Raw genomic sequence first — 26,551 nt, 5'->3', positions numbered from 1 at the left:
GTGGACTTCGTCTACTCCAAGAAGGACGTGCCCATGCCCGGGCCCATCCAAAACCAGTGCCTGCTCGGGCACAAAAACAGGCTGCGGGCGAACCTCAAATCCGACAAGTTTCGGAAGGTCAACAAGTATGTATGGCTACTGCTCAAGGAACTGTACGGGGGCGGCCCGGAAATATTGCTGGAAGGCAAGCTGCATAGTTCGAGCAGGTCAAGCAGCTCAGAAACAGTGCAGTTGGTTAGTGCCTACGTGGCGGAGCTGCGGGCGATCATGTGCGAAGAGGGCTGCGACAGTCCTCTCAAGCGAAGGCCCTCCGAGGACGATGACCGGCCCGGGTTCTACGTCAATCGGTCGCCCATCTTCGAGAGTGATGATGAAAGCTGATCACTGTTACTTTTATGTCAATTGCGAAGGACGTGCAGGCAGGAGGAAATTCTGCTGCGCAGGCGCCGGTTCTCCTGCTGCAGCGCCTGGTTCTCGGCCAGCAGTCGACTCGTCACACTGCTCATGTAAACGCTGTGTGAACGTCGCAGGTCGCGGCCTGCGGCGGGCTCGCTATCTTGCTCCGTCAGACTGAACAGTCTCACCTCCGGCCGGATCCTGCTCTCAACTTGGGGACACTGGGGCCTTGCCCGGGTCCGCACTGACAGTTTGAACTCGCTTTTGAGTCTGCCCCGCCGGAGCACGTCCCAGCCTTGCTTGAGGACACGCGCCCAGACCCTCAGAAGCAATTCCTGCAAGATACGGCCCGCACTGGCAGTTGATACCCCGAGAGTTTAAATCTGCATGGAGCCCGCCATCAACTGTCCAAGAGCAGAGCGCCGGAGGGAGAGAGCCAGCCTCTGCTCCTTGGCGCGGGAGGAGACTGTTCTTAGGCTGGCGCGCCGCCAGCCGCGGAAGCAGTGGAGAGCGCGCTGAAAGGCCTTAACGGCGAGGAGGGAGTCCAGGCGCTGTTGGAGCATGCGCTCGTAGATGCGCTCGATCTCGCGGTTGCTCTTGAGCAGCTGCTCGTTGAAGAAGGCCAGTTTGGTCTCCTCGTGCAGCTTGGTGAGCTTGACCAGCTGGTCAGTGGGGCACCTCGCTCAGTTCCTAGACCTTGCGCGCGCAGTCCTCGGGCGGGAGGAAGCCCTCCTGGCGGAAGGGGGCCTGCTCGGTGGAGTTGGACCCGGTGTGGTCCTCGAGCGGCTCGTCCTCCTTCATTTTATTTATGAACTCACTCCCGCCGCGACCTGCTCCGGAGCATGTTCTTCAACTCCTCCTGCAGTGAGGTCTCCGCGTCGAAGCTGGTCAGCGCCCCCTCCTGCTCCCGCTGCAGCGCCTGCAGCCTCTGTCCCCGCTCTTCCAGCAGCCGCTCAATCTACTCCACCTCCAGCAGCGTCTTCGCGTCGGCAGCCTGGCCCTGCGGCTGCAGATGGCTGTAGTACATGCCTGCCGCCAGCTCCTCCACCTCGCGCAGATAGCCCAGCTCGCTGACCAAGTTGGGCTTGGCCTTCTGGATGTGAGCGATCTGGTCCATGAGTGACTATCGGCGCTCGACCAGAGCCTGGACTCGTGCCATGCTGGCAGGAATCTGCTCCTCGAACTAAAGCTGCTTGAACTCAGCAGTGTCCCGCAGCGAATCATGGGCCTTCGCCAGCTGTCCCTGCGCGGCCTGCCACTGCTGCTCGGCCACTTATAGACCCAGAGTCGCAAGGGACATGCCCTCGACCTTGCGATCGACCTCCTCAAAGCGCTGCGGGAGGCGTGCTGATCTGTCCTTGTATTCTGCGGAGAGGGCTTCAGTCTTGTGTCTGTGGCGAGCGATTATCTGCTCGAGTTTGCCCCGGATCGCTGCTTCCTTCTGTGCCAGTGTGCTGCTCAGCAGGGCCAGACCCTCCTCGTCTTCGAAGGCCTTGTGGGACTGCCTCTTGCGCCTGGATTGCGCGTGCTCTTGCTCCTGCTTCTGTCGGGTCAGAACGGCCAGACGTCGGGCAAGACCGGCATGAACTCCGCGGGCCTCAAGCAAGCGCAGGTCCAGCTCGTTGACGCGGATCTCCAGGTCCGCGAAGGCACGATCGGAGTGTTTGAGGGTGTGGTAGACCTGCTTTTCGAGGACGGAGCGGGGCTATTCGCGGGGGCGACTAGAGCTGAGTTCGCGGAGGCGGTGGGTGTGGAACTAACGGTCGCGCTGGGACAGCTGGCGGGAAGAGGCGAGCTGCTGCTTCTGCTGGCGGTGGCGGCGCATGTAGCTGGCGAAGCTGCGGGTGGCGAGGGCGGGCTGGCGGGCGGACAGGCTGCGCTCAGAGGTGGCGCGGACCGCAGAGAGATCCATAATGAAATTCGAGCAGTACGTGCAGCTGGTCACCGGCTTCATCCAGGCCGTGTTCAGCCCCCTCATCGGGTACTTCGGGGTCTACGCCTGGCAGCTCAACGACACCTCCCTCATCGCCGATTTCGCCCTCATCGTCCTCACCGTCACCATGTTCTGCACCGCCCTGCTGCAGATGGTCGCCGCCGTCAAGGTCCGCCTACGGGTCTACGTGGGACTGCTCTACACGAACCTCCTGCTTTCGAGCTTCCTTGCGCTGCTGGTGGTGGGGCTGATGCTGATGGCCGACGAGATGGGGCACTACCTCAGCTCGCTGACCAGCGGACTTTCCCCGTAGCAGCAAGAGCGAGTGCAGAGGCGGATCGACCGGATGCGGATGTCGCTGATCGGCTACGCCTGCCTGGCATTCGCGATATCATGGATCTACAACGGGGTGACGCTGGCGTGGGTGGGGCTGCAGCGGGTGCTAAAGACAGTGCTGCCCTGCTACTTCCTCATCGAGATGGTGTACTCAGGCTTCCTATTCCTGACAGGCTTCCGGATCTATACGCTCTTGGTCGTGGTCTCGCCCGAGCAGGGCAACCCCATCTCGATCGCGATCATGGCTTCGGGACTGCTGCTGTTCCTGGCGGGGCTGGCCGGGCTGCTCGCCCACGGCCACCGAAAGCGCATGCTCACTCTCGCTGCGCTGGTGGTGGTCACGGTCGCGAACCTGGCGTTCCTGGTGCTGGGCAGCCTGACCTGCTTCGATGCGGAGCTGGTGGACCAGTTCCTGGGGGACAACTGGTAGCCCCTGGCAAGGGCGACGGGCGGGACGATGAGCCCCCAAGACTACGTGCATTGGGGACGGCTAAACCTAAAGTTCGCGGGGCTGTGCTACCTGTCGTTCTTTTTGGTGAGCGTGCCCCTGACGCCCTGCGCGTTCTGGGCCCTGCGCAAGGAACTGTGAGTGTCAATGCTGCGTGCAGATGTTGCATGTGCAGTTGCATGTGCAGTTGCATGTGCAGATGTGTAGATGCATGAGCTCAGATGACCTTTTTCTCGCGGAGGAAGGACTCGGTCAGCCTCGCCTCCAGGAACTTGGCCACGATGAGGATCACGAAGAAGCCGATGGTGCCCACCTGCCAGTACAGCCGCAGCAGTGCGAACTGCGACCTGCGGGCCTGCAGCTTGCCGGTCACCTCCGTGAAGTACTCCTCCATGGTGACCAGCTTCGTTTGCACCAGTATCATCTCGTCGTAGATGCCGTTGATGGTCGAGGGGTGGAACTCGGTGCGGGCCAGCTCTTCGCTGTGCTCGATGAAGGCGGCCACCGACACCGCGGGCTCGAGGCCCGGGACGGTGCTCCAGCAGAAGGTGATGATGCTGCTGTTGCGCGAGTACTCGGTCACGTCGAGCAGGCCCTACTCGCTCTGCTCCTCGAGGAGGAGGTGGTTGTCCTGGATGGCCGAGAAGCGGTAGGCGCCGGCCTGGGAAGAACTGTGCATGGTGAAGCGGTGCCCCTTGACGGTCATCTGCCTGAGGCAGAAGTCCCGGGTGGATGTCACCTCCACCCCGAAGTGCAGCGCCTCCGCCACGTTCAATAGCCACCACATCAAATCACTGGATTCTGCTCTTGATCTCCGCTGTCAGCTGGTTGCAGCCCTCCTCCGACAGCCCCTCCAGCCAGGCCTTGAACTCCTCCCCCTGGTACGTGTCCCACCCGTGTCCCCCCGCCAGGAACTGCGCCGGGTGGTTCGTGTCCTTCCGTGTCAGCCAGTTCGCCACGAACAGCAGCTGCCCCGCCGCCTGCAGCCGGGGCTGGGTCAGTTCCTTGCACAGCACGTGCATCAGCCCCCGGTAGTCCCGCTTGAACTCTCTCGAAATGCCCTCCTCGAACCGGAAGCTGCCACGGCTGGCCTCGGCCGTGAAAAACTGCTGCCGGAAGGCCTGCACTGCAGGCTGCTCCAGCTGTAGCGCTGCCTGCCACACGGCGGGGTCGCCGGCCACCGGTTCGTAGGCCGGCAGGTCCAGTGCCCGGTGCAGGTCGATGGCCTGCACCAGGAACATCCGGTGGCAGGCCGACCGCAGCTTGTTCAGAAGCTCAGCAGGCACGTGCGGGGCGATCCGGTCCTGCAGGTAGTAGATGACCGACCTCTTGAAGATTTCGTTGGTCAGGCGTTTGCGCGGGTAGAGGTGCTTCAGCGACCGGATCTCCTCCTTCAGCCGCTGGTTCTCCTACTCCAGCTCCTTGATCGGCAGAGATTCGCCTTGCAGCAGGCAGAGGGCTGGTCACCATCCGTATCCAGTGCCACCTTCCTAACAGGCAGCTCCTTGGGTTCTTTGGGGAGGGAGGCGAGGTAGCGCTACTCGGCCTAGAGCAGCAGGGGGTGCTGGAGCAGCTCTGCAGAGGAGATGCGGCGGTCGCTGTCGATGACGAAGATGCGGGCGATGAAGTCCTGGAGGTGGGGGCTGACGATCTTGCAGATAGGCTTTTCGAGGGAGTCGACCCAGGCGCGGAGGTTGAAGCCGCCCTCGCAGAGATCGCGCATCCGGGTGAAGCTGTTGAAGGGCTCGTACTTGTAGATGAGTTTGACGAGCATGACGCCGAGGGCCCAGACGTCGACCTTGGCGTTGTAGATCTCCTTGCGGTTGAGGATCTCGGGGGCCATGTAGATGCCCGTGCCGCAGTGCGTCCTGGCCTCCTCCTTCATGCTCGACAGCCCGAAGTCCGCGATCTTGTAGACCATCTGCCCGTCTTTGCGCGCGGCCAGGATGTTCTCGAGCTTGAGGTCGCGGTGGATGAAGCCCTTGGCGTGCACGGCCTGCAGTCCGTGGGCCACCTGCCGGACCACCTCGACGGCCTCCTCGAAGCTGAAGTACTTGCGCTGCCGGTTGATGATCATCTGCAGGCTGTCGTGCTCGCACAGCTCGAGCACGAAGATGTGCGCCTTCTCGACCTCGACGTAACGCTCCAGCCGCACGATGTTGGGGTGCGAGAACTTTTCCTGGATGCGGACCTCGCCCTCGATTGTACTTGCGGAGGTGGTGGAACTCGTCGGTGTCCTCCTTGCGGATGATCTTCACGGCGAAGTACTCGTCCTGGTAGCAGGCCTTGTAGACCATCCCGAAGTGCCCCTCGCCCAGCTTCTTTATGATCTGGTACTTGCCGTCGATTATCTTCATTATGCAGCTCGACCTCGAGGGAATCCAGGCCGGCCCCGTCGTCGGCCTCAGCCTCAACGAGGAGGTCCTCCGCCGCAACTTCATGGTCATCGTCGACAACTTCAAAACCATCGAGCGCCGCTTCAGCCTCGGCGAGGACCGCGTGGTCGCCTTCTGCGAGGCCCAGGCCGAGTTGTTCCGCAAGAGCAGCCTCGACTTCAACGTCCGGCTCGACGACATGGTCGGCAGCCAGTTCAAGGCCGAGCAGCTGATCAGCCTGCTGGAGAACAAGCTGGCGGAGGTCTGCGTGAACGTGGCTGACCAGGAGGCCCGCTGGATCGACAACGCCAACTTCCGGAAGATGCAGGCCCGTTTCAATGACTGGGAGAAGGAGAAGAACGAAACCACCAAGGTCCACATCCAGGAGCTGGTCAAGGGCCTCGCCAAGGCCGAGGAGACCCTTCCCAAGAAGAGCGAGAAGAGCGAGCTCGAGAAGACCAAGAAGGAGCTGGTCAACCTCCTCGCCCGCTTCGAGGGCGAGCGTAGGCGCACTGAGGAGCTGGAGGCCCGCATCGCCAAGGCCCTGGCCGCCACCGACCGCGTCCTGCTCGAGACCAACTAGCTGCGCAGCCGGCAGACCAGCGCCCCCTCCAACTCTGAGATGGTCAACGAGGTCATGCGCGCCATCAAGCCGCGGCTGCTGACCATCGAGCGCAAGGCCGACCGCCGCAAGGAGGAGGGCGAAGAGCACAGCCGGACGGCGATCCTGGCGTCGGACCGGTCGGTGCCGCCGGGCATGAACACCAAGGAGCGGGCCGAGCTGGAGGAGCTGCAGATCAAGGTCACGCGGCTGATCGAGCACGAAAAGACCCGTGAGAAGAACCAGCGCAGTGACATGGGCAAGGCCTTCACCACGCGTGCGCGGGAAGGCGGAGATGACCGCCGCGAGGAGGTCGAGCGCTGGACCAAGGGCGCCTTCGCCAAGCTCGAGGAGAAGCTGCTGGCCGTGGAGGGCCGGCAGGAGGCCAGCCGCTTCCTCATCCAGACTGCCGAGGAGAAGCTGCGGCTGGAGTGCACGCGGCTGGTGGACGAGCGGGTCAAGCAGCTGCAGGTCGAGAATCTGACCCACCTGAAGGCGCTGCACGGGCTGGTGGAGGGCAAAGTCGAGTCGCAGGAGCACTATGAGGCGCTGGAGGGGCTGGACCGGCGGCTGGTGGAGCTGGGGGCGCCAACAAGCAGGACGTCAAGAAGGCCCTGGTCTTCATCGAGCTCAAGTTCAAGGAACTCGTCTCGACGGTCAGCGTCAACGAGGAGGGCGAGGGGCGGGCCGCAGCTGGACGCTTCGAACTGCTGCGCTGCCTGAGCTGCGACCGCGAGCTCGACGAGCCCGCGATGAGCCCGGTGAAGCTGCGACGCAACTTCTTGGGTGGCAAGGAGCGGCGGGCCACGCCGAACTCGTGGGGACGGGCCCGGACTCGGGAGACCTTCAAGTATTGAGCTCATTTTTTGGGCCCGGCGAACATCGAGGGGCCCAGCAGGTTGTCGATGTTTATCTTGGTGCCGTTGGTGAACGCGCCTTCGAAGTTCACCGAGCCCAGCCGCATCGGGACCATCCGCTGGCTCACCTGGGGGATGTACATGTTGGGAAGGTTGGTCCGCTCCAGCCCCAGCTGCTCCACCCGCTCCCGCTCCTCCTGCGACACCTCGCGGCCGTCCAGCACCTGCAGCTTGTCCAGCTTCTGGAGCACGGCCTGGCGGTAGCCGGGCTTGCGGGAGAGGCTGTTGCCGACAGCTCGAGGTCGCGGAGGTAGGGCAGGTCGGCCAGACGCTCGAGGTCGGGTATTTCGGCCACGCGGTTGGAGGCGGCGTAGAGGGTGTGCAGCTTGTAGAGGCGCTGGATGTGGTTGAAGTTCTTGAGGCCGTTGTCGCTGAGGAACAGGATCTTGACGGGGTTGCCGCCCGCGAAGGAGCCGGGGTCCAGCTGCTTGATCTTGTTGCGGGTCAGCCGCAGCTCCTGCAGCTGCCGCAGGTTCTCCAGGCAGTCCACCCGCGCCAGCTCGTTGTTCTCCAGGAACAGCTTCCGCAGCTCCTTGAGCAGGCAGTACTGCAGCCCCCCCAGCTCCCGCAGCGCGTTGCTGCTCAGGTCCAGCACCTACAGCGCGGGACACCCGTTCAGTCCCTTGCGGGCCGCGCTGTCCGCGGAGCAGAACAGGCTCTCGACCCGGTTCTCGGCCAGGCTCAGCTCGCGCAGCCGGGGCAGGTGGCCCAGCATCTTGGTGCCCGTGAAGAGGTTGCGGTTGAGCCGCAGCACCTCCAGGCTGGGGAAGTTGGCCACCGAGAAGACGTCCTCGAAGTCCTTGAGCTTGAGGTCGGTGAGGGCCAGCTCGCGGATGTCCTCGGAGCGGCGCCCGCCCAGCTGCTCCTTGAGGATCTCGTCGGTGAGGCGGCCCGAGTAGAAGTCGCGGGCCTGCTCGGTCTCGCTCTTGTCGATGCTCTGGCCGTCGAGCACCTTCAGGTTCTTGAGGTGGAAGAGGGTGTAGCTCTTGTAGCTGGGGTCGCGGGTGAGGGGGTTGCCCGACATGTCCAGGATGATCAGCTTGGGCAGCTCGCGCAGGGGCTTGACCTCGCCCACCTCCTGCAGCAGGTTGTTGGCGATGTACAGCTCCATCAGCCCCCGCAGCTCGGGGAACTCCCCCAGCCCGGTGATGCAGTTGTCCTCCACCGACAGCTGCATCAGGTGCACCAGCGTGCTCAGCCCCGCCAGGCTGGTCACGCGGTTCCCCCCGCCTCCAGCTTCTTCAGGAAGGGTGCCTCCTCTAGGCCGCCCAGCGACGTCAGCCGGTTCTTCTCCAGGTTCAGCTCGTCCAGCAGCCGACAGCCTCCCAGCCCCGTGATCTCCGTCAGCAGGTTGTGGCTCAGGTTGAGCGACCGCAGCCCCGTCAGCCCCTCCAGCCCCCGCATGCTGCTCAGCCGGCAGTGCGCCAGGTTCAGCGACTCCACTGATGCCGCCCAGGCTCCCTCCATCGGCGCCTTGCTCTGCGAGGCGCGGCCAGGTTCACGCATCAGTTCCTCAGAGATAGCCGCCACGCCCTCGTCCTCTGCCTCCGCCAGCAGCTTCGCGAGGGGCTGGTCGTTCAGCACCTGCAGGGAGGGAACCAGCCCCCGAAGCTCGAGCAAGGCAGGCGGCTCCATCCGCAGGGGGTTGAAGAGCAGGTTTAGTTATGCGAGGACGCCCATGCATCCTAGCTCGCGCAGGCCAGGAGTGGCGGACAGCTCGTTGTGGCTGAGGTCGAGGTGGGTGAGCAGGGGCAGAGCGGGCAGTCCGGTGAGGTCCGGCAGGTGGTTGTGCGAAAGGTCGAGCTTGAGGAGGGTGGCGGGGAAGTAGCTTCCGAGTGCGCGGATGCGGTTGTAGGATAGCACGAGGACGCTGAGGGCTTGGCAGGAGGCCAGCTCCTCGAGATGCGCCAGCTTCATGTTGGAGAGGTTGATGAAGCGGCAGTCCCGCAGGCTGAGCTGCTGCAGGTCCACCTCCTGGTCGTGCTCCTCGAGCAGGTTGGGGTTCAGCTTGTAGAGCTCGGTCTTGCTCAAACAGTATTTCAGGAAGTTGACCACCGGCGTCTTGACCAGCCCGATGTCCGCCTTGTCCAGGTCTTCGGCCATGATGCCCAGGTTGGGCTGCCCCGCCTCCTCCAGGTACTCGAACTTATAGCTGTTCACGTCCTCGACCACCCGGTTGTAGATGCGAGGCAGGTCGGGCAGGTAGTGCTCGCGGTTGGCCCCCACGATAAAGCCCTTGCCGCCCTCCGCGCCGTCGAGGACCGCTACCTCCTCTCCGCAGTCGAAAACCATCTCGTCACCGGGCTGCGCCATCACGTAGTCGAACTCGACCAGGTACTCGGGCAGGATGAGGTTGCTGTCCCGCATGAAGTAGAGCCGGTCCCGTGGCTGGTTGAGGTGCACACGGTACACCGCGTTCTCCTACCCCTCGAACCGCACCGGCTCCTTCTCGAAGATCTCGGAGGGCGACTTGTCCGGCTGGAAGTAGGGGTTGACCGGGTCGTTCACAGTGTTCTGGATGTACACCTTGCAGACCAGGATCTGTCCTGGCGGATAGACCACCTTCTCTCCCACCGTGGGGGCCACGTGGGGCCACCCAAACTTCTCCAGGTTCTGAGCCTTGTGGCGGTAGGCCGCCAGGCGCGGCAGGTCAGCGGGGAGGAGCCCGCTGACCATGGAGTGAAGGGAGGCAGCCCCAGACTCTGGGCCTCGCGGGCAGGCCGGAAGCCCTCTTCGATGATGTTCTCGATTTCGTAGGGGCGGACAGGGTCCACACCGTAGAACAGGTACTCGAGGTTCTTCTTGATCGAGCTGCTGGACACGTCGGTCAGGGACTCGGTGCGCTCGTCGAACTTTGTTCTTCAGGAACCGGTTGTTGATCTTGACCAGCCTGCGCACTGAGAAGTCGACGATGCCCTGCTCGACGAAATCGCTGCGGTTGAAGCGTGTACGGATGAGGTCGATGCAGGAGCCGTACCACTTATCGGCGGGGCGGCCTTCCTCCAGGCGGATGTTGCCGCCCGTGTTGAGCTCGTTCAGCTGCTTGCGGATGGCCTGCTTCTCAGCGGAATAGAGCAGCTTCTTGAAGGCCCGCTCGAGCCCCTTAAGGTGGGCGGACTCCGAGAGCTTGCGGGCAAGGAGCTGGGCGAAGAGGGGGTCGTGGGCCTCCTCGAGCTTGAGACGGAGGGCAGCCAGGTCGTCGTTAAGGGAGTCGTGCTTGATGCTGTAGGCCTTCTGGGCGAGTCGGGTAAGGGAGGAGAAGGAACGCTTGATGGTCTTGATCTTCATGTTGTAGAACATGTTCTTGCGGAGGAAGGTATTCTCAGTGATCTCCTTGACCTTGGGCTCGATGAAGACCGTGTCCAACCGCGTTATGTGTCGCAGGTTGTACAGCACGTACGTCTGGTAGTTGCACAGGCTGCAGATCGGGTTCTCGCTGAAGTGCGGGTCGTAGAATGCCAGCACTCGCAGGCTTGGCAGCCGGTTCAGGTTCAGCGTCTCTCGGAACGAGCAGATCCGGTTCCCGCTTAGGTTTAGGTCGTGCAGGCTACACAGCGAGTCCAGCCCCGTCCGGATGTGTTCGATCTCGTTGCCCGCCAGCCACAGCTGCCGGAGGGCGGTCAGCCCCTCCAGTCCCTCGATGGCCTGGATACGGTTCTCGCACAGCCAGAGAGTCTCCAGGGCAGCCAGCCCCTCCAGCCCCGCCACCTGCCGAATCTGGTTGTGGCAGAGGAACAGGCTGCGCAGGCTCTTGAGGGTGCGCAGCCCCTGGATCTCGCCGATCAGATTTTCATTCAGCCACAGTTCCTCCAGGCGAGTGAGCCCCTCGAGGCCCTCGATGTTGCTGATGGAGCAGTTGACCAGGGTGAGGGAGCGCAGCCCCTTGAAGCGGGCCATGAAGGCCATGTGGCCCAGCTCCTCGAGGACCATTTCGACGGTCTCGTGCTTGTCCAGGTCGCGCAGCCCCTTGTCAGTGATACCATTCATCTTTTTGACCAGCTCGAGCAGCTGGTGGTCGGTCCTCTTCTCCTTGAGAGGCTCGGCTTCCATATTATAGAGTTTGAATCGATCCTAACGAAGGCTGCATTATCTATTTCCATCATGCCTCGCCCCAACACCCAGCCCAAAAAGCTGCTCTATTTCGAGGTCTGGGAAGGCGGGCCCCGCGACTCTTTCCACCGCCATTGGCTGCGAGGTGCCTCCCTCACCAGTTTCCGAAGCAGTCGCCAAGGAGTACACCGGGGCCGTCCTCCCCCTTAAGAACAAGGTCATCGTCCTCCAGGGCGGCGGCTTCTCGGAGGACCCCTTCGTGCCCAGCTACGGGCCTTCGAGGTGATCTACAAGAACATCATCCTGCACTCCCGTGCCGAGTTGGGCGTCTTTCCTGCCCCTGCCAAAATAATCTTCCTGCTCAACTACATTTTCGAGCAAGAGACTAGCGACCCCCGCCTTACCGCCTTCAACGACGCACGTCTCAGGCTCCGAGAGGGCGTCCACTAGGCGCCCGCATACTTCAACCGCGACATCCTCGACTAGTTTTATGTGGTGCCCAGCTGCCGCAGGCTGGACCAGCTGTTCAAAGAGCACCAGATGAACAAGACCTTCACCGCAGAGGAGCAAAAGATCCGCCTGCTAGAGAAGGCCTATTTGAACCGGGGCAGCAGGCCCAAGCTCAAGAAGCCTGGCCACCACTCCCTTGAGAGCGAGCGATTCAACCTTCCCGAGGACTAGTCCGAAAAGACCGAAAAGGGATTCAAGTTCGAGTGCTACCCCAAACAGTCGCCGCCCCACCCACGCCACCCCGACTGGGCCGAGAACGTGGACCGGCTCGAGGAGAAGATCGATGAGTTCGATCGGAGCATCAAGAAGGTCAAGACCAAGCAGCAGCAGTTCAGCAACGACCTCAGGCGCTGGAAGAAGGACGATTAGTCCTGGCGTAGGGACCATGACAAGTAGTATTAGAAGCAGGTAAGCGGCTTTCTCGAGCGCAGCAAAATGAAGATGAACGAAAAGGAACATAAAATCAAGGAGTTGCAGGAATAGAGCCATAAGCGTCTGCCCTACTACATCTCCTACCTGAAGCCTGACCAGCCGAAACCTCCCATGCCCACCCCCACCCCGTCCTTACCGAAGGTGCACCCCTCCAGAAAGCTAATCTAGCCCCAAGAGCAGCCCCACCTCAGGAAGAAGAGCTATAAGACCTTCAGGTCGGACCTGCTGAGCGAGTCCGACTCCGAAATCAACGACAAGATCAATGACATTCTGGGACTCAAGTCCGAGCAGCAGATCCTCGATGAGGAGCCCCCGAATGACAGCAAGTTCAGCCAGACCCACCATACCGACATCCGCAAGAGGCCGCCCGCCTTCCTCCCCAGCATGAAGAAGTCGGCTTCACAGGGCAAACCGGATACCTCGTTCAAGATGATGAGTGATCTGCCGGGCATCTCCCCCCGCATGGACGAGCGCGATGAGTGCGACGAGTCCGACTCTGAGCCCGTAGGCTAAAAGTACATTCGAAAGGGTGCGAAGAAGGAGGAGTAGAAACTCACACAGCCGAAGGGCCGGCCGGGCTTGATCCCCAAAAGGTCTGCTTTAAAAGGCTCTCCTAAATTAAACATGAAAGAGCGGAATCCCAGGAAGGAGGTGAGCCCAACGATGAAATAAGCGAAAACGAAAAGTAAGCACAGGTAAGGCCTTGATTCCCAGCCTACTTCTCGACGTGACCTTCAGATTTCTTCGGGGTTTGAGTCGGACGACAGTTTGGAAATCAGGCCTGAAGCCGAAAAGAAAGGATCGAAGCCAACGGCTGGCGGGGAAGGTCAGAGAATCAGGCCTGTCTAGAAATCGACATAGAAAGTCTAGAATAGAAGGCCACCGAAGCCCCGCATCAATGAAGCAAAAGAAAGAGGCGCATAGAAGAAGTAGCAGAGGGCCGACCTGAAGAAGGATTAGAAAAAACAACTGAAACAGAAGGCCGATCCCGACCTAGACCAGAAGGCGGGCGATTATCAATAACAGCAGAGTGTGAACATGGATTAGAAAAAACTGATTGGAAAACGTGGGACAGATTTGAAAAAAGATGTGCACTAGAAAGAGCAGTATCAGCAGAGGAAAGAGGCCGAGGCTAAAAAGGCCAGACAAGAAAAAGAGCCGTAGAAAACGAAAAAATAAGCAGAATCCAAGGCAAGCCATGAGAAAGGGCGGTAGAAGCCAAGGAAGGAAGCGGAGGCGAAAAAGGGCACACAGGAAAAAGAGCCATAGAAAAAGGGCACACAAGAAAAAGAGCCATAGAAAAAGGGCACACAAGAAAAAGAGCCATAGAAAAAGGGCACACAAGAAAAGAGCCATAGAAAAAGGGCACACAAGAAAAAGAGCCATAGAAAAAGAAAAAATAAGATTCAAAGGAAAGCCATGAGAAAGGGCTGTAGCCAAGGAAGGCTGCTGGCAGGTAAGATAAAGAATAGAAAAAGACCGACAATAAAATTAGTGGTGATCACTAGATAGCGAAGCAGGATGAGCCAGAATCCGAAGAAGATGTGAAAGCGATAGGAAACCAGAAGGAGGCAAACGCCATGAAAGACAGACGCGAAGAAAAAGAACTATCAAAGCAGCGCACAAAGAAAGGAGGATAACGTGAAACCAAGAAAGAAACAGACAGCGGACCTCAAAAGCGGACTAACGCAAAGAAAGGAAACTAGAATGGACCACAGCGGGCCACCAAAGGCAGGCTCAACTAAGCGAAACCAAAAGAGGTCTAGGCCCGTTAGAAAAGATAATAACCGCCAGAAGAGCAAGACAGAGGCACTTCGCTGTAAGCTGAACATTAGACTGAGGGGCTTGAATAGCACTCAAGCCAGCTGAGGATAAAAGGAAGGCCACAAGACCAACAGGCTGGTGAGAAGGATGGCAAGGCTGGGCCGGTCAGGCAAGACCACAAAGGACGTGAACATAAAGGATAAGACTAGAAGGCACCATCCAAAAAGAAAGAAGATGATCTGCAGCCCCAGTCTAAAAGTTCATAATATATCGATGGTTAAAACAGTAATTCTTCGCACCAGGTGAAATCGGCTGTCCCAAGCCCGCGCTTAGGCTCGCAGGAAAGAAATGCGGACGGTGAAGTATCAATCGCATCCGATCTGCCTCTTAGTCCTGGCATGCCTTAGCGAACTGCGAGGAGTGACTAGTCTGAAAATTTGGCCACAGAGCAAACCGTCAAGCGATCACACAAAAATAGCAAAACTAACTAACCCAGACCAGACGTTACCATGATTGCGAGAGCTCAGGGAAAAAGCGCAACTTCAACTTCTGGGCACCAAATATAGGCGAAGTCAGCCCAAGAACAATAGATTTTGGATAAAGAAAAAAACCAAGACAGCGAGTCTCAGAATTAAGAAGAGGCTCGAATCGAAAGAGAAGAATCTCGGCAGTATGAACATCGAGGCGAATAGCCTGAAGGCCAGGGAATCGGAGGGGAGACAATAAGCGAAAAAGGAGATCAAACTTTAAGAGAAAGCGGAGATATCGGCCACACACTCTCGGCTGAAGGTGAGCCAGACCAAAAAGGTTCAAGAGAATAGGGTCTTCGAAAAGCGCATGATAAGCAGCACATGAATTCTCCTCAAGGCAGTTATAAATCAAGCGCCGATAAGCAGGATTAATCCCAAGTCCGATCTCAAGCTGGTCATCAGCAGGATGGACTAGATTCCTCAAGTCCAGGCCGGAAATTACTGCGAGAAGAAACTGCTGGCCATCACTTACCTGTGAAAGGCTAATAAACAGAATAGCACAGAGAAGAACACCATGCTTTAAGACGGCAGCAGCCCTCGGGCTCAGGAGGCCATTCCCCTGCCCCAGAGGGTCGGCAGAAGTATGTCAGAGAGGAAATATCTGACGAGCAGGAGAGTGAAGAATCTTCTTTGGAACAGACCTAAATACCATCCAAAGGAAGAACCAAATTAATGCCGAACTAAACGGATCCGCACTTGCTTAAGCCTTAAGAACGTTCAGCCGAAGAATAGCCAGATCGTAGCCTGCCCTCACAGAAACATCGAGCAGGTCTGGCTCAAGACCCTCTACAAAGCCATCACTAACCAGGGCCTCCTGGAGTAAACAGCCCCAAAAGAGAAGGAGCATCCGAACTTCAGCACCCAAGCCGCAGACAGGAAAATAAGGCATAGTAGTCTGAAATAAAAGCAAGGTAAATGCCACATGGCCGAGATCAAGTTCCAGGGCTGCAGAACATCGACTAGAGAGAACAGAAAAAACATCCTTTTGAAAGACTTGGAGGGTAGTAATCCCGATCGGCATTCCAGGAAGAGTCTGAGTGGTAGACCAAAAGGGACAAAGCAAGAGAACGCAACTTTTAGTCAACCAACCTGCCGGCCCGCTCGAACAAGCTGACAGACAGGCTGGGCACTTTCCAAAGCGTGAACATCAAGGTCGAGCAGCCGATCAGTCACTTCACCCTGCCCCTCAGGGACAAGAGGCAGCGGGCCCCCATTGTCAAGTACATCTACGGGGAGAATGTGGACCTGGACTTCTACGGCAGGGCTGCCGAAAGTGCGGACGGCCTTTTCAGAGATGCGCTCGACTGGAGCGATCGAGTGGCATCTCCAAGCGAGGTGCTTCGGGACGGCAAGAAGAGTCTCGCTAAGTTTGAACCCTTATCAGAGGCACTCCGGACTGCCCTGAGGATAATTCTTGCGACCAATGCGCAATACATCGACCGGCTGTTCTAGCTCGCGAGTCTGGACAAGGGCATGATCGGGGTGTGGCTCTGCGAGGGAGGACTGTGGCGCTGCTACCTTGTGGACGACCGGCTGGGGGGCCGCGGCGGCGAGGGCTGGGGGCTGCTGCTGGAGAAGGCCCTGGTGCTGCAGTCGCAGGGGCTGGAGGCCTACCGCCTGCGGACCACGCGCTCCCTCCTGCACTCGATAACGGGGTGCCCGATAATGGAGTACAAGGTGCGGTAGATCCCGGCAAAGAACCAAAGGCTGTACGAGTATATAGGCCTGAACAAGAGCAAAAACATCACCATCATCGCATAGCCCTACCACCACTCCCACGAGGTCTGCAAAGTCGAGGCCGTCGCGGACCTGACCCTCGAGGGCAGGGAGCAGAGGGTGCTCGTGCTGGAAAGGCTCAGCAACGAGTCGATCACCAACATGAAGGAGACCGTCTTTTGCAGTGCCTTCGACAAGGTGCTCGGCCTCCACCTGAGGCAGGGCTTTTTCATGCGCTCTTTGGACTAGACGGTGAAGGCCTCGAAAACGACAGTCCTTACAATGCGGATGGAAGAGATTGGCAGCACCACGGTCTCGTTCAGTGTGCTTTCTGGGGACAGGCCTCTCCCGCCCGAGCAGATGCTGGGAGTGGCGATCGACGTTAAGCTCTACCAAGAGACCGACAAGGGAGTGCTGAGGAGGGTCGGCCAGACTGCCTTCAAGAAGGCCTGGAACAGTTTCGAGTGCGTCTTCAAGGCCCACGACTACGTGCTGTTCATCAGCTTCGAAAACCAGAGCAAGACCAAGGCCGAGCTGGACTTGCTGCCCCTTCGAGTGCACTTCTTCGGGGAGGCCCGGATGCACTTGTTAGAGAGGGAGGTGGTGGGAACGGTGAGCAAGCTGAATGCGCAAACGCAGTTCGTGGAGGCGGACGGGGTGGTCATCCGCAGGCACCACGAGCCCAGGGACCGACAGTTTCGGCTATTGGACGAGGAGAGCGAAGCCATGTCTCGATTTTGATCTCAAATGTGCTCAAGCATGTGGGAGCCTTCGATCGCCTCGTCCAGGTGGTCGATCACAAACAGCACCTTCGAGGTGTCGGAGTCATCCGAGTCGTCCTCGTCCTCGGAACTGACCTGGTGGATGCCGATGTCCTTGATGTTGGTGGTTTGCTTGCGCAGGCCCCCGCCCTTGCTGATGTCGTTATAGTACATTCGCTCATACTCATAGTACTCCTTCTCTTTCTTTGTTATAGTCGAGTTTTCCCGCTTCCGCTCGAGCTAATTCAACAGCTGCTTGCCGGCGTTGTAGAGGGCCTGGTTGGCGGCGTCGAACAGCCGCGTGGTTGTCCGGATCATTCCCAAAAGTGGTTTGGCGCTTACTGCCGCCATTTTTTCGAGTCTCCGAGCTGACCAGATGACCTCATTCAGGAGGGTGTCCAGATACTCGTTGAACAAAGACAGCACTGAGTCTGGCTGCTACAGGTGCTTGCGGGTTTGCGCAAGCGCCTAGACCTTCTTCTTACAATCGGGAGAAAGGCCCTGTCCCTCCAGCAGCTCGCAGGGCATGACCCTGTCGATCGAGGCCGGGTCCACTCGCCTCACTATCTTCGCCGTCCTGTAGAATGCACGTTCGACCTCAGTCTTGAACTCTCGGAAAGTGTGATCTTCGTCCATGACGCTCCTTTCAATTTTGGATCGGATGTGCTTGCTGAAGCGACCCACGGGCTACAGCCGCAGCTCTCCCAGCTTGATCGCGAACTTGTCGATGCTCAGGTTCACCAGGTCGAGGGACCTGCTGCGGTGGATACTGGGCAGCTTTCTTGTCCTCATCACAAATTAAATCAAGTTCGCTAAATAAAATTAAAAGTTTGCTGTTTATTTATTCATGCGGAAAGCTCTCTCCTGTGACGCCCTGCTCGAGCTCATCGCCGCCCGCGAAGACCTTTGTTACCTCTACCGCCTAAACTCGCTGCTCGCCATCGAACGCCATCGGGGCAGCGCGAGCCGAATCCCCGGATTACTGGCTAGCTTAGAACGGTTGCGGACCGGCTGAAATCAGTAGAGAGCATTTGCAAGGCTGCTGAGAGGCAGGCCGTGGAGCGGCACCGGGGTCAGCCGTACGACCAGAAGGCCAAAGCTACTGTCTTTGGGTTTGCGAACAAGGTCACGAAGATGTGCAAAATTTACCTTGGCAAAATTCAGGCCAGTTTTCCGCGCTTCGCAGAGTTTATCAACGAGGAAACATACGAGCAGCTTGGAGTATTCCGGGAGCTCGTGCATCGACCGGCCGAAGGAGATTTGGCAGAAGTCCTGGCAGGAATTTTAAGCCTCTGGGCGGAGAAGTCCAAAAGGGAGGCTGGCAGGATGACCACCTTCTTTTCACACTACAGCGGGCTCGTGGACAAGCGCCAGGAGCGGCCGGAGCCTGGCTACTTCTGCGGGCGCAATGAGAGATACCTGACGGTACTAGGCCAGGAAGGCGCTGAGACCGTGGCCCGGCACTACCAGATGCTGCACACTCGCAGGAAGAGGCAGCAGGTCGATCACTACTAGATTCTGGATTGTGATAGGCGGGTGATGACTCCGGCTGCATTGCCGGACCGCTGCTTCGGCGAGCCGCAGGCAGGCCCGCGGGTCGAGGAGGGCATGGTGGACATGTTGGCAGGACGGTTCGAGAGGCTCGTGCGCGAGATGGCAGGAGCCAACCGCGAGATCGGGCCGTGCATCCAGGCCTATCGGTAGGCCATGGCCCGGGCCAGAACCAGCAAACGCAGGAGCAAGTCGATGGAAGTGACTCCCAAGTGCAAGAATGAGGAGCGGGAGAAGAGCAGGGAACAGGATTGCGAGAAGAGTGGGGTGAAGGACTGCGAGAAGGAGAGGGTGGAGGACGAATGTCTGTTGCGGGTGCGCAACCTCAACCTCAGCGTGCGCCGGGCTGAGAACCGCAGCAGGCGCGTGGAGGTCAAGGAGTACAAAGTGCCCCTGCCGCGACTGACCTCTAAGGAAAATAGCCGCAGAACGGTTTCGAAGCTGAATTTCCGGGGGTGCCGCTGCGCAAGTGACTGTGATGTCAGAGATGGTCCTCGCGGAGGAAGAGGTCCTGGACGGTGAAGCCAGGCCTGCGCTTGTCGAAGTGCTTGGGGAGAACGTCGATGCTGCGGAAGGGCAGGATGTTGTTGCGGATGAACTTCTTGATGGTCTCCTCAGTGATCTGCTCCTGGGCGGCGATCTCTGCGATCGTGCGGGTGCGGCACAGGTCCTCGTGCGCCCGCACCAGCAGCAGCAGCCCCGCGGCCAGCTGGGTGTTGAGGGTCTCGCCCTTGCACAGCTGGTGGTTCTTGATGTTGGACATGATCTGGACGTAGACCTCGGTCTGGTCGGGCGTCAGGCCGAACCGGTCGGCGGCCTCCTCGGCCTGCTGCTCGAGCTTGAGCTTGGGGAACTTGATCTCGGTGCCGGAAGTGTAGGACTGGATTTTCTTCTTGATCTTGATCCAGCGCGCCGAGGAGATGTGCGCCCTGCGCCGCACCTTGTCCTCCATCTTGAACAGCCCGTCGTTGAAGTACGCCCAGTACACGCAGAAGGCCGCGATGTTCTCGATCGAGAGGTGCTCGCGGACCAGCGGCGCCTTCCGGCTGAGCAGCATGTACTGGATCAGCGCAGAGCTGCGGATGGCGTCCACCGCCTTGAGCTGCCCCACCAGGTAGTTGATCTTCGAGCTCACCTCCGCGTAGTCCTTGTCCTGCTTCTCGGTGTGGGCGTTCATCAGCCGGTTGATCTCCTGCGAGTTGCGGCCTTCGAACTCCAGCACGATCCCGCCCGTCCGCGTGTGCTCGTTGATCGAGGCCGCCGCCCGCGACTCGTGCGCGTGCTCGCCCTCGTAGTTGTTGGTCTCGTTGGCGTAGGTGATCGGGCTGAACTCGACCGCCCCACAGCCGGGCGCGATGCACTGGCTGCGATTGCTCACGTAGCGGATCGTGTTCAATGACTTGCAGCGCGAGCACTGCAGCGTCTCCATATAATAAATGCAGGTGGTAGTTCAGGCGAGACTCTCGGCGAATTGCTGCAGCCGTGGGCACTCCATCACGACCAGGTGCCGGTCCTTGCAGCAGTCCTGCGGCGCGCACCACAGGCAGAAGGTCTTGTGGCACCGCACGAACACCCCTACACAGTACCGCCGGCACTCCTTGCAGACCGCCTTGTCGTATCGCTTCATTTTCTCCCGGAAAACCACCACCCGCTGCGAGACCTTCAGCTCGCGGACTCGCTCCTGCCAGCCGCGCACTAGCTCGGCCATGTAGTCCTCGCCCACGTCCTCGTTGTGCAGGAGCAGCCACTCCACGGGCAGGACGGGGATGCGCTTGATGCGCCGGTAGAGCCGGTCCGCCTCGAACAGGTTGCTTAGCGAGTACTTGGGCATGAAGTTGACTGCCTCCGTGATGTTGAACCCGTGCGAGAACCCCGCGTGGTAGCTCTGGGGGAAGGTGAGGATAAAAGAGCCTGCTTCCTGCGGGCGCGGAAAATCGGGATGCCGTGGGCGAGCACCTCAAGAGGGTCAATCATGAGGGTCATCTTGCGCAGCAGGTCGGCCTCGTTGCCCAGCTTGGCGGCTATCTGCCTGGCGAACCGCTCGAACTCTTTCTGGTGGGTGGGGGGGCACGAATACCAGTTTTTGACGTCGCCCTGGTGACTGTAATTGATGGAGTGCATGTAGAGGTCTTCGAGGTGCCAGCAGAAGGCCGAGAACTTCATGCCGATGTACAGCCAGGGTTCGGTCACCCCACTGATCTGCAGTCCGCCCGCCACGCTCCGCCGCACCAGGCCGTTTTCCGACTTGTACAGGTTATTTAGGTTCAGCTGGCTCGCAGAGTAGTCGTAGTTCGCGTCTTTACCCTCCCTAAAAAAGCTGCGAAGTTTGCGAGTGGACAGATCCGCAGCGTAGTCCACCTCCACTTTCGTGCTCGCAAATTCGGGGCGACACACCAGGTTCCAGAACTCCTCTTCGTCCTGCTGGTGGGGGGTCAGTCCGCCGGGGTGGTCCGATATCGGTAGTTTTTCTGAAACGCCTGAGCGGCGGCCCGGTACTCCGAGAACAAAAAGCTGTCCTTGAGTTGGGTGAAGGGCTTGCCCTGGCGAGCTGGGAGAGGGTCTGCTGGCGGATGGTGAGGAATTCGTCCTCTGCGGGGTGGGCCAGCGAGGGGCTCCAGTCGGCGGGCTTTAGCAGCTTGACTGCCCCGAACTATCGAAATTTGGTCTCTAAGGACTGGATGAAGGGGATGGGGTCCTGGCGGACGTGGTCGGGGGTGAGCTGGAGGACAGGGATGTGGGGCAGGTGTGCGTAGCGGCTGGGAGTGTCCTCGAGCTTGAGGCGGACGGCCTTCTCCTCCTGTTTGGCCTCCAAGCGCTACTTCTTAAATAAATTAATCATTATTTATTTAAATAAGGATCTACTTTTTAAAATATCCCTGCGAGCGATAATTGCAGCATGCATTATAAACCCGACATAATACATTATTTCGGTAGATTTCCCACCTTTAATTTTAACCCGAAAACGCCTCCCTACTTGCCCCCTACCCTCCAGTCCCAGTCCCTTTTCCATTCACTGCAGCACCAGGCCTGCTCACCCAGCCCAGACACAATCCATTCAGCTTTCGGTACAAACACGTCAACGACCACACCAATGAAAGACAGCCGGCTGCTGGGGATGCAATTCACACGAGTTTGAATTACAATGGGAGATGACGCGACGGAAGGGATGCGCGCCCTCTACTAGATATCGTTACTGTTGCGCACGGGACTGGACCAGCCCACTCTGGTCGAACTGGTCCGGCTGGTTGAGTACGGGGTCAACCCTGATGCCCTGGCCAAGATGGTCAACGAGCTGCGCAAGGACTGAAGCCCTGCATCCACTGCATAATACATCATCCGGCCCTGCTCTCGATCACCTCTGCCTGCAGCACGAGCAGGTTGTGCAGCCAGTGGATTGGCTACGAAGTCCCGCCTTCCCTACGGCGCCGGCTGCTTGCCAGCTGCTCGTTTTGCTCACGCAGCTACTCGGCCTGCTACCGGAAACGATTCCCGCGGTCACGTAGTTCCGAGAGTTCGTTCAGCAGTTTGTCGCAGTCTCTGCACCTGGGCGGGGCTGCAGTTTAGGGCGGAACCCGGGCAGATTCTTGCTGCCTTGTCAGCAAGTCGATAGTGATCTGCTTGTCCTGGACCTCGGTCTCCTTCCGGGCCAGGAGCTGCTTCACCTGGAGGATGTCCAATTCCAGAGACTCTGCGCTTTGGTCGCCTATGAAGTTTCGGAAGATCTTGCCGTGGCGGGAGAGCACCTGGACTGCCGACTCGTCCGCAGCAGGCAAGGCCAGCGCGCTCCTGGCGACCTGCCGCTCGGCCTGGTCGAACTGCGGGCTGAACACCTCGGCGAAGAGATTGTCCAGCCGGTAGCCCAGCCGCTAGAGGCTTTAGTCGACCTTCTGATGGCGCGCGCAGAGGGCTGGATAGGTCTCGAGCAGGGCCTGCACCTCCGACTCTTCGGGGGCAGTGAGCTGCAGGTGGGAGTTGACGAGGTGCACCATGAGCACTTCGAAATGCTTTCGGATGCGGTCCACCTCCGCGCGGAACTGCTCGCTGTAGAGCTGGAGGGCCGTGCTCAGGCGCTTGTTCTACTCTATCAGTCTCAGTTCGTGGGTCATCTCCCGGAAGCAGAAGGACTCCTCGTAAGTCTTTTCGAAGCCTAGGGACAGGGACCGCGACGAGTCCTTGCCGAGCAGGTCCTGGGCCCGGCGCACCAGTTCTTGCTAGGCCAGGGCCTGCTCCTCCTGGGCGGGCCGGTCTGAACGGACTTTTTGAATCTCGAAGAACTGCTTTTTTGGGCAGCAGGCGCAGGAGCGGTGGCTGCCAGGCTTGACGCGCAGCACTGAGCTGCGGCCGTCCTCGCGTAGCAGGGCCTCCTTGATCAGGGCGGCGGTGCTGCGCTCGCTGTCCAGCAGGACCTGCTCAAAGCTCATTATCGATCAGTCATCCGAACAGGAATTGCAAGGCATCTTCGTCCAGCTGCCGCAGCTCCTCGAAGCTTTCGCGCACTCGCAATAGCCGCTGCCGCTGCTGGTGCTCCTCGTCCGTCCGGAAGTAGACCGCCTCCCGCGGCACCTGGTAAGGCAGAGGCTCTGCCCTTGCCTAGGAGGGCGGATACTCGATGGCCATCTCCAACTCGTGCACCGCAGCGATGGCCTTTAGCGGAATCCGGTTGAGGATCAGCATGCTGGCGTTGACCTTTCTGATGTTCTGTGGCTACGTTTCCTGCACAGCCTCGGGCGCAGACTGCGAGGGGCTCCGGGGTGGCTCGAGGACAGTTGGTATTAGCTCTTCGGGCTGCGGCTCCTCAGGGACGGCAGACTCAGAGGGCTATTGGGTAAAGGAGAGAGGCGCCCTGCACTTGGGACAGAACTGGTTTTCGTTGCGTTCCATCCACTCGCGCAGGCAGTCTTCGTGAAAGACATGCCGGCAGGGAAGCTGCCGTCCCGCGCTGATTTCCTCGAAGCAGACGATGCAGACCACGTCCACCCCGCGGGCCTGCATGTCCTCGCGCGAGAGGAGCGGCAGATCCTGAACCTGGTTTTTGCTGAGGAGGAGGGTCAAGAAATGCTTGAACTTGGTGATGACCCGGGGTGACTCGAGCAGCAGCAGGAAGATGAGCTGGAAGTACCAGTTGATGCCGAGCAGAAGGCAGCACCCCACCACCACCAGTATCGAGGCCACGCTGATGCCTGCAGCCAGTCCCGCGAAGGCCAGGTTCCGGCAGGCTAGCGGCTGCAGGGAGTACACCTCGAAGCAACTCAGACCGAAGCGAAGGCAGCTCTCGAGCAGGTGGAGTGCAGAGGGGCCCAGGCTCATGAGCATGACGAGGCTGCAGTTCGAGTCCAGCTGCAGCAGTCCCTCGAGCAGCTCGAACTCCAGCCAGAGGAGGAGGAGCATGCAGCCCAGGTGGAAGCAGACTGCCCGCACGGGCTGGGTGGAGAGCGAGGCCGCTACGAAGTCGGTGCGGTGGATGGACAGCTCGTTGAAGACCTCCAGCAGGAGGGTGACCGTGAAGGCCAGCATGATTTCCCGTGTGATGTGGTTCTCTTACAGCAGGTTGTGCACCCAGATCAGGAAGATCGCCTTGGTCTGCAGCTTCTCCAGGGCGCTCATCCTCTCGATTTCCCGCAGCTCCCCGAAGGCCACCCGGCTCGCCCCCAAGCCCACCAGGGCCAGGCCCGCGAACAGGGCGTTGGCCACCACTGCCGAGGCGGTCTCGCTGTCCGCCACCGCGAGGGCCATGGTGAACCAGCTGCCCTGCATGTGCTGGCCCAGCGTGTGGGCCAGCAGCAGGGCCGACAGACAGAAGTAGCCCACACAAAGGTAGTACATTCAATTATCGGTCATGTCGGACGAACCCGAGAACCCAGACCCTGCGGAAAACCCTGACCAGGGCCCCAGCGAGGAGGCTCTCAAGGCCGAGGAGGAGCGGCAGAGGAGGGAGGAGGAGCGGCTCAAAAAGGAGGAGGAAATCAAGAAGGTTGAGGAGGCGCTGAAAGGAGCACTGTCAGGCCTGTCCAAAACCAATGATGGCACCGCCTTCGCCTTCGTGCGCCTGAACCTAGCCGAGAAGGAGCTGGAGCAACTGCACGGTACCCTTGATCACCTGGTGCACGTGCGTTACATCGACCTCTCCGGCAACGCCCTGACCTCCGCGGGGTGTCTGGGCAAGCTGCCCAGCGTGGCCTGGCTGAATCTATCCAAAAACCAGCTGCCCAGCTTGGCCGAGTTCGAGCAGGGCTTTGAAAGCGTGCAGAACTTGAATCTTTCGGGCAACAAGCTCAAGGAGCTGCCGGCCTTGGCCCTGCCAGCCCTGCGGAGACTCAGCCTCACTGAGAACGAGATCCGCAGCGCGGAGGGCTTCAAAGGGCACCCTGGACTGGAGCTGCTTGAGCTGCGCAAGAACCAGCTGCGGAAGTGCAAGGGCCTGGGGGCCATGCCTGCCCTTAAGGAACTCTACCTCGGAGAGAATGAAATCTCGGACTTGAGGGGACTGGAAGATCTTCCCCGTCTGGAGAGACTACACGTCCGGGCCAACAAGCTGAAGGGCTTTCTTTCACCTTTCCCCCACCTGCCCGCTCTCCAACACCTCAATCTCCGCGAAAACCAGTTGGAGGCGCTTGACTCGTTGGCAGTGCTGCGGGTGGCGTCGGTGAACCTGCAGGGCAACCCCTTCAACGAAGAGCTGGGGGAAGCCGCCCGCAAGGAGGTCATCTTGCGATTCCCGGCCTTCCGAAGGGTCAACAAAGCCGACGTGACCCGCGAAGAGCGCGAGGAGTGGATCCGCGAGTGGAAGGAAAAGGAGGCCGAGCGCGAGCGGGAGAGGCTCGAGAAGGAGGAGGAGGAGCGCAAGGCCCGCGAGGAGGCTGAGGCGGCAGGAGCACCTCCTGAGGAGTAGTCCTGACCCTGATAAAGATAATGCCATCCTTCAGCCCCACCTAGTGCCTGCCTCACCAGTCACTCCCGCAACGTCTCGATCCTGCTCCAAGGCTACCTCGACCGAGCCACCCAGCAGGCCATGCCCCGGCCCAGGCCCGCGACGCCTGCCTGGCTGCGGGCCCTGGTCAGGCCCCGAGACCCCTACTCGGGCAAGGTGCTCGAGCAGCAGCGGGTCTACGATCGGCAGAGCCGGCGGGCGAGCATCATCACGGGGCTGCCGGTAGCCCACGCGGAGACGATCAAGAAATACCCTCGGCTGTCGCTCTAGAGCAGAGTTCTGTACCAGGGCAGTCAGCTGCCGCCTCTCCCGAGCCTGCCCCGGCGGCAGTGATAATAATGCAAGCAGAGCCGGTGACCTTTGTTGAGGAGGACTCGCTGCCGGGCTACCAGCTGCTGCTGCAGGCCGAGCAGTTCTGGGAGCTGCTCCAGCCTCAGGAAGCGGCCCGGCTGTTCCTGAAGGCCCTGGAGAAGGACCCCTCTCTGCAGGAGGGCTACATTTCGTACTGCGAGTTCCTGAAGGACCAGAACCAGCCGCAGCACATCCGCGAGGTGATCGAGCGAGCCATGCCCCTCGACAGTCCTTTCCACCTGTACAAAAAGTACTTCATCCTGGCCGAGCAGCACGCCCCGCTCGAGTCCCTGCACATCTTCAAGGCGGGTATCGAGTGCGGGCTCGAGCTGCTTAAGCAGCCTGAGGCCCTGCTCCTCGACTACAACTTGCAGCGCGCCGATTCCCATCACCTCACCAAGCCCGAAATCAGCAAAGACCTATCCAACGCCTGTGCTGCGGTGGCGGAGCTGTGCATGTCACACCTGCTGCACATGCCCAGCGCCAAGTCCGCCTGCGAAACTGCACTCGCCAGGGGCAGGCAGCTGCACGAGGGAATCGATATCCGCTGCCAGCAAGGCCGGTTCTTCCTGCTTGTGGGCGATGAAAAGCAGGCCTCAATCGAGATCAAAGCTGCAGCAGAACAAGCCTTCCATGACGAGGACTGCTCCGACGACCTGAAGATGCAGCTGGCCAGGCTCCTCGGCGAAGTGGGCGAGTTCGAGACCGCATACAAGCTGGTCGAACTGACCGAGGAGGGAGAGCGTGACGAGGAGGGACTGTACCTGCTGGCCTACTTCAGCTTCAAGAGCGGGCACCACCAGCAGGCGCTGGAATGGCTTGCCGAGCTGGATGGCTATATCGCGCAAGAAGGAGTGGACGGCTTGGACCAGGGAGTGCTGGAGGCAAAGGACGAGCTGGAGGCGGCCCTGGCCTCGGCCCCGGCAGAGTGCCCGGAGGAGGAGGAGTAGTG

The 26,551-nt window shown here is 59.9% G+C and overlaps 1 protein-coding gene across 1 annotated transcript; it reads left to right on the top strand.

Moving 5' to 3' along the window:
- The first annotated feature begins 24,156 nt into the window (after positions 1–24,156).
- Positions 24,157–25,518, top strand: LOC127594469 (leucine-rich repeat-containing protein 23-like). Its single transcript, XM_052056331.1, has 2 exons — positions 24,157–25,205; positions 25,254–25,518. Exons 1-2 carry the CDS (start codon positions 24,157–24,159, stop codon positions 25,516–25,518), a joined length of 1,314 nt encoding a protein of 437 aa, XP_051912291.1.
- The last annotated feature ends 1,033 nt before the right edge of the window (positions 25,519–26,551 follow it).

This window comes from Hippocampus zosterae, unplaced genomic scaffold (genome assembly GCF_025434085.1).
Source record: "Hippocampus zosterae strain Florida unplaced genomic scaffold, ASM2543408v3 HiC_scaffold_159, whole genome shotgun sequence".
In the NCBI taxonomy this organism is placed as follows: Eukaryota; Metazoa; Chordata; class Actinopteri; order Syngnathiformes; family Syngnathidae; genus Hippocampus; species Hippocampus zosterae.
Note: the sequence above shows the minus strand (reverse complement) of the source record. Positions and strands in the feature narration are given on the sequence as shown.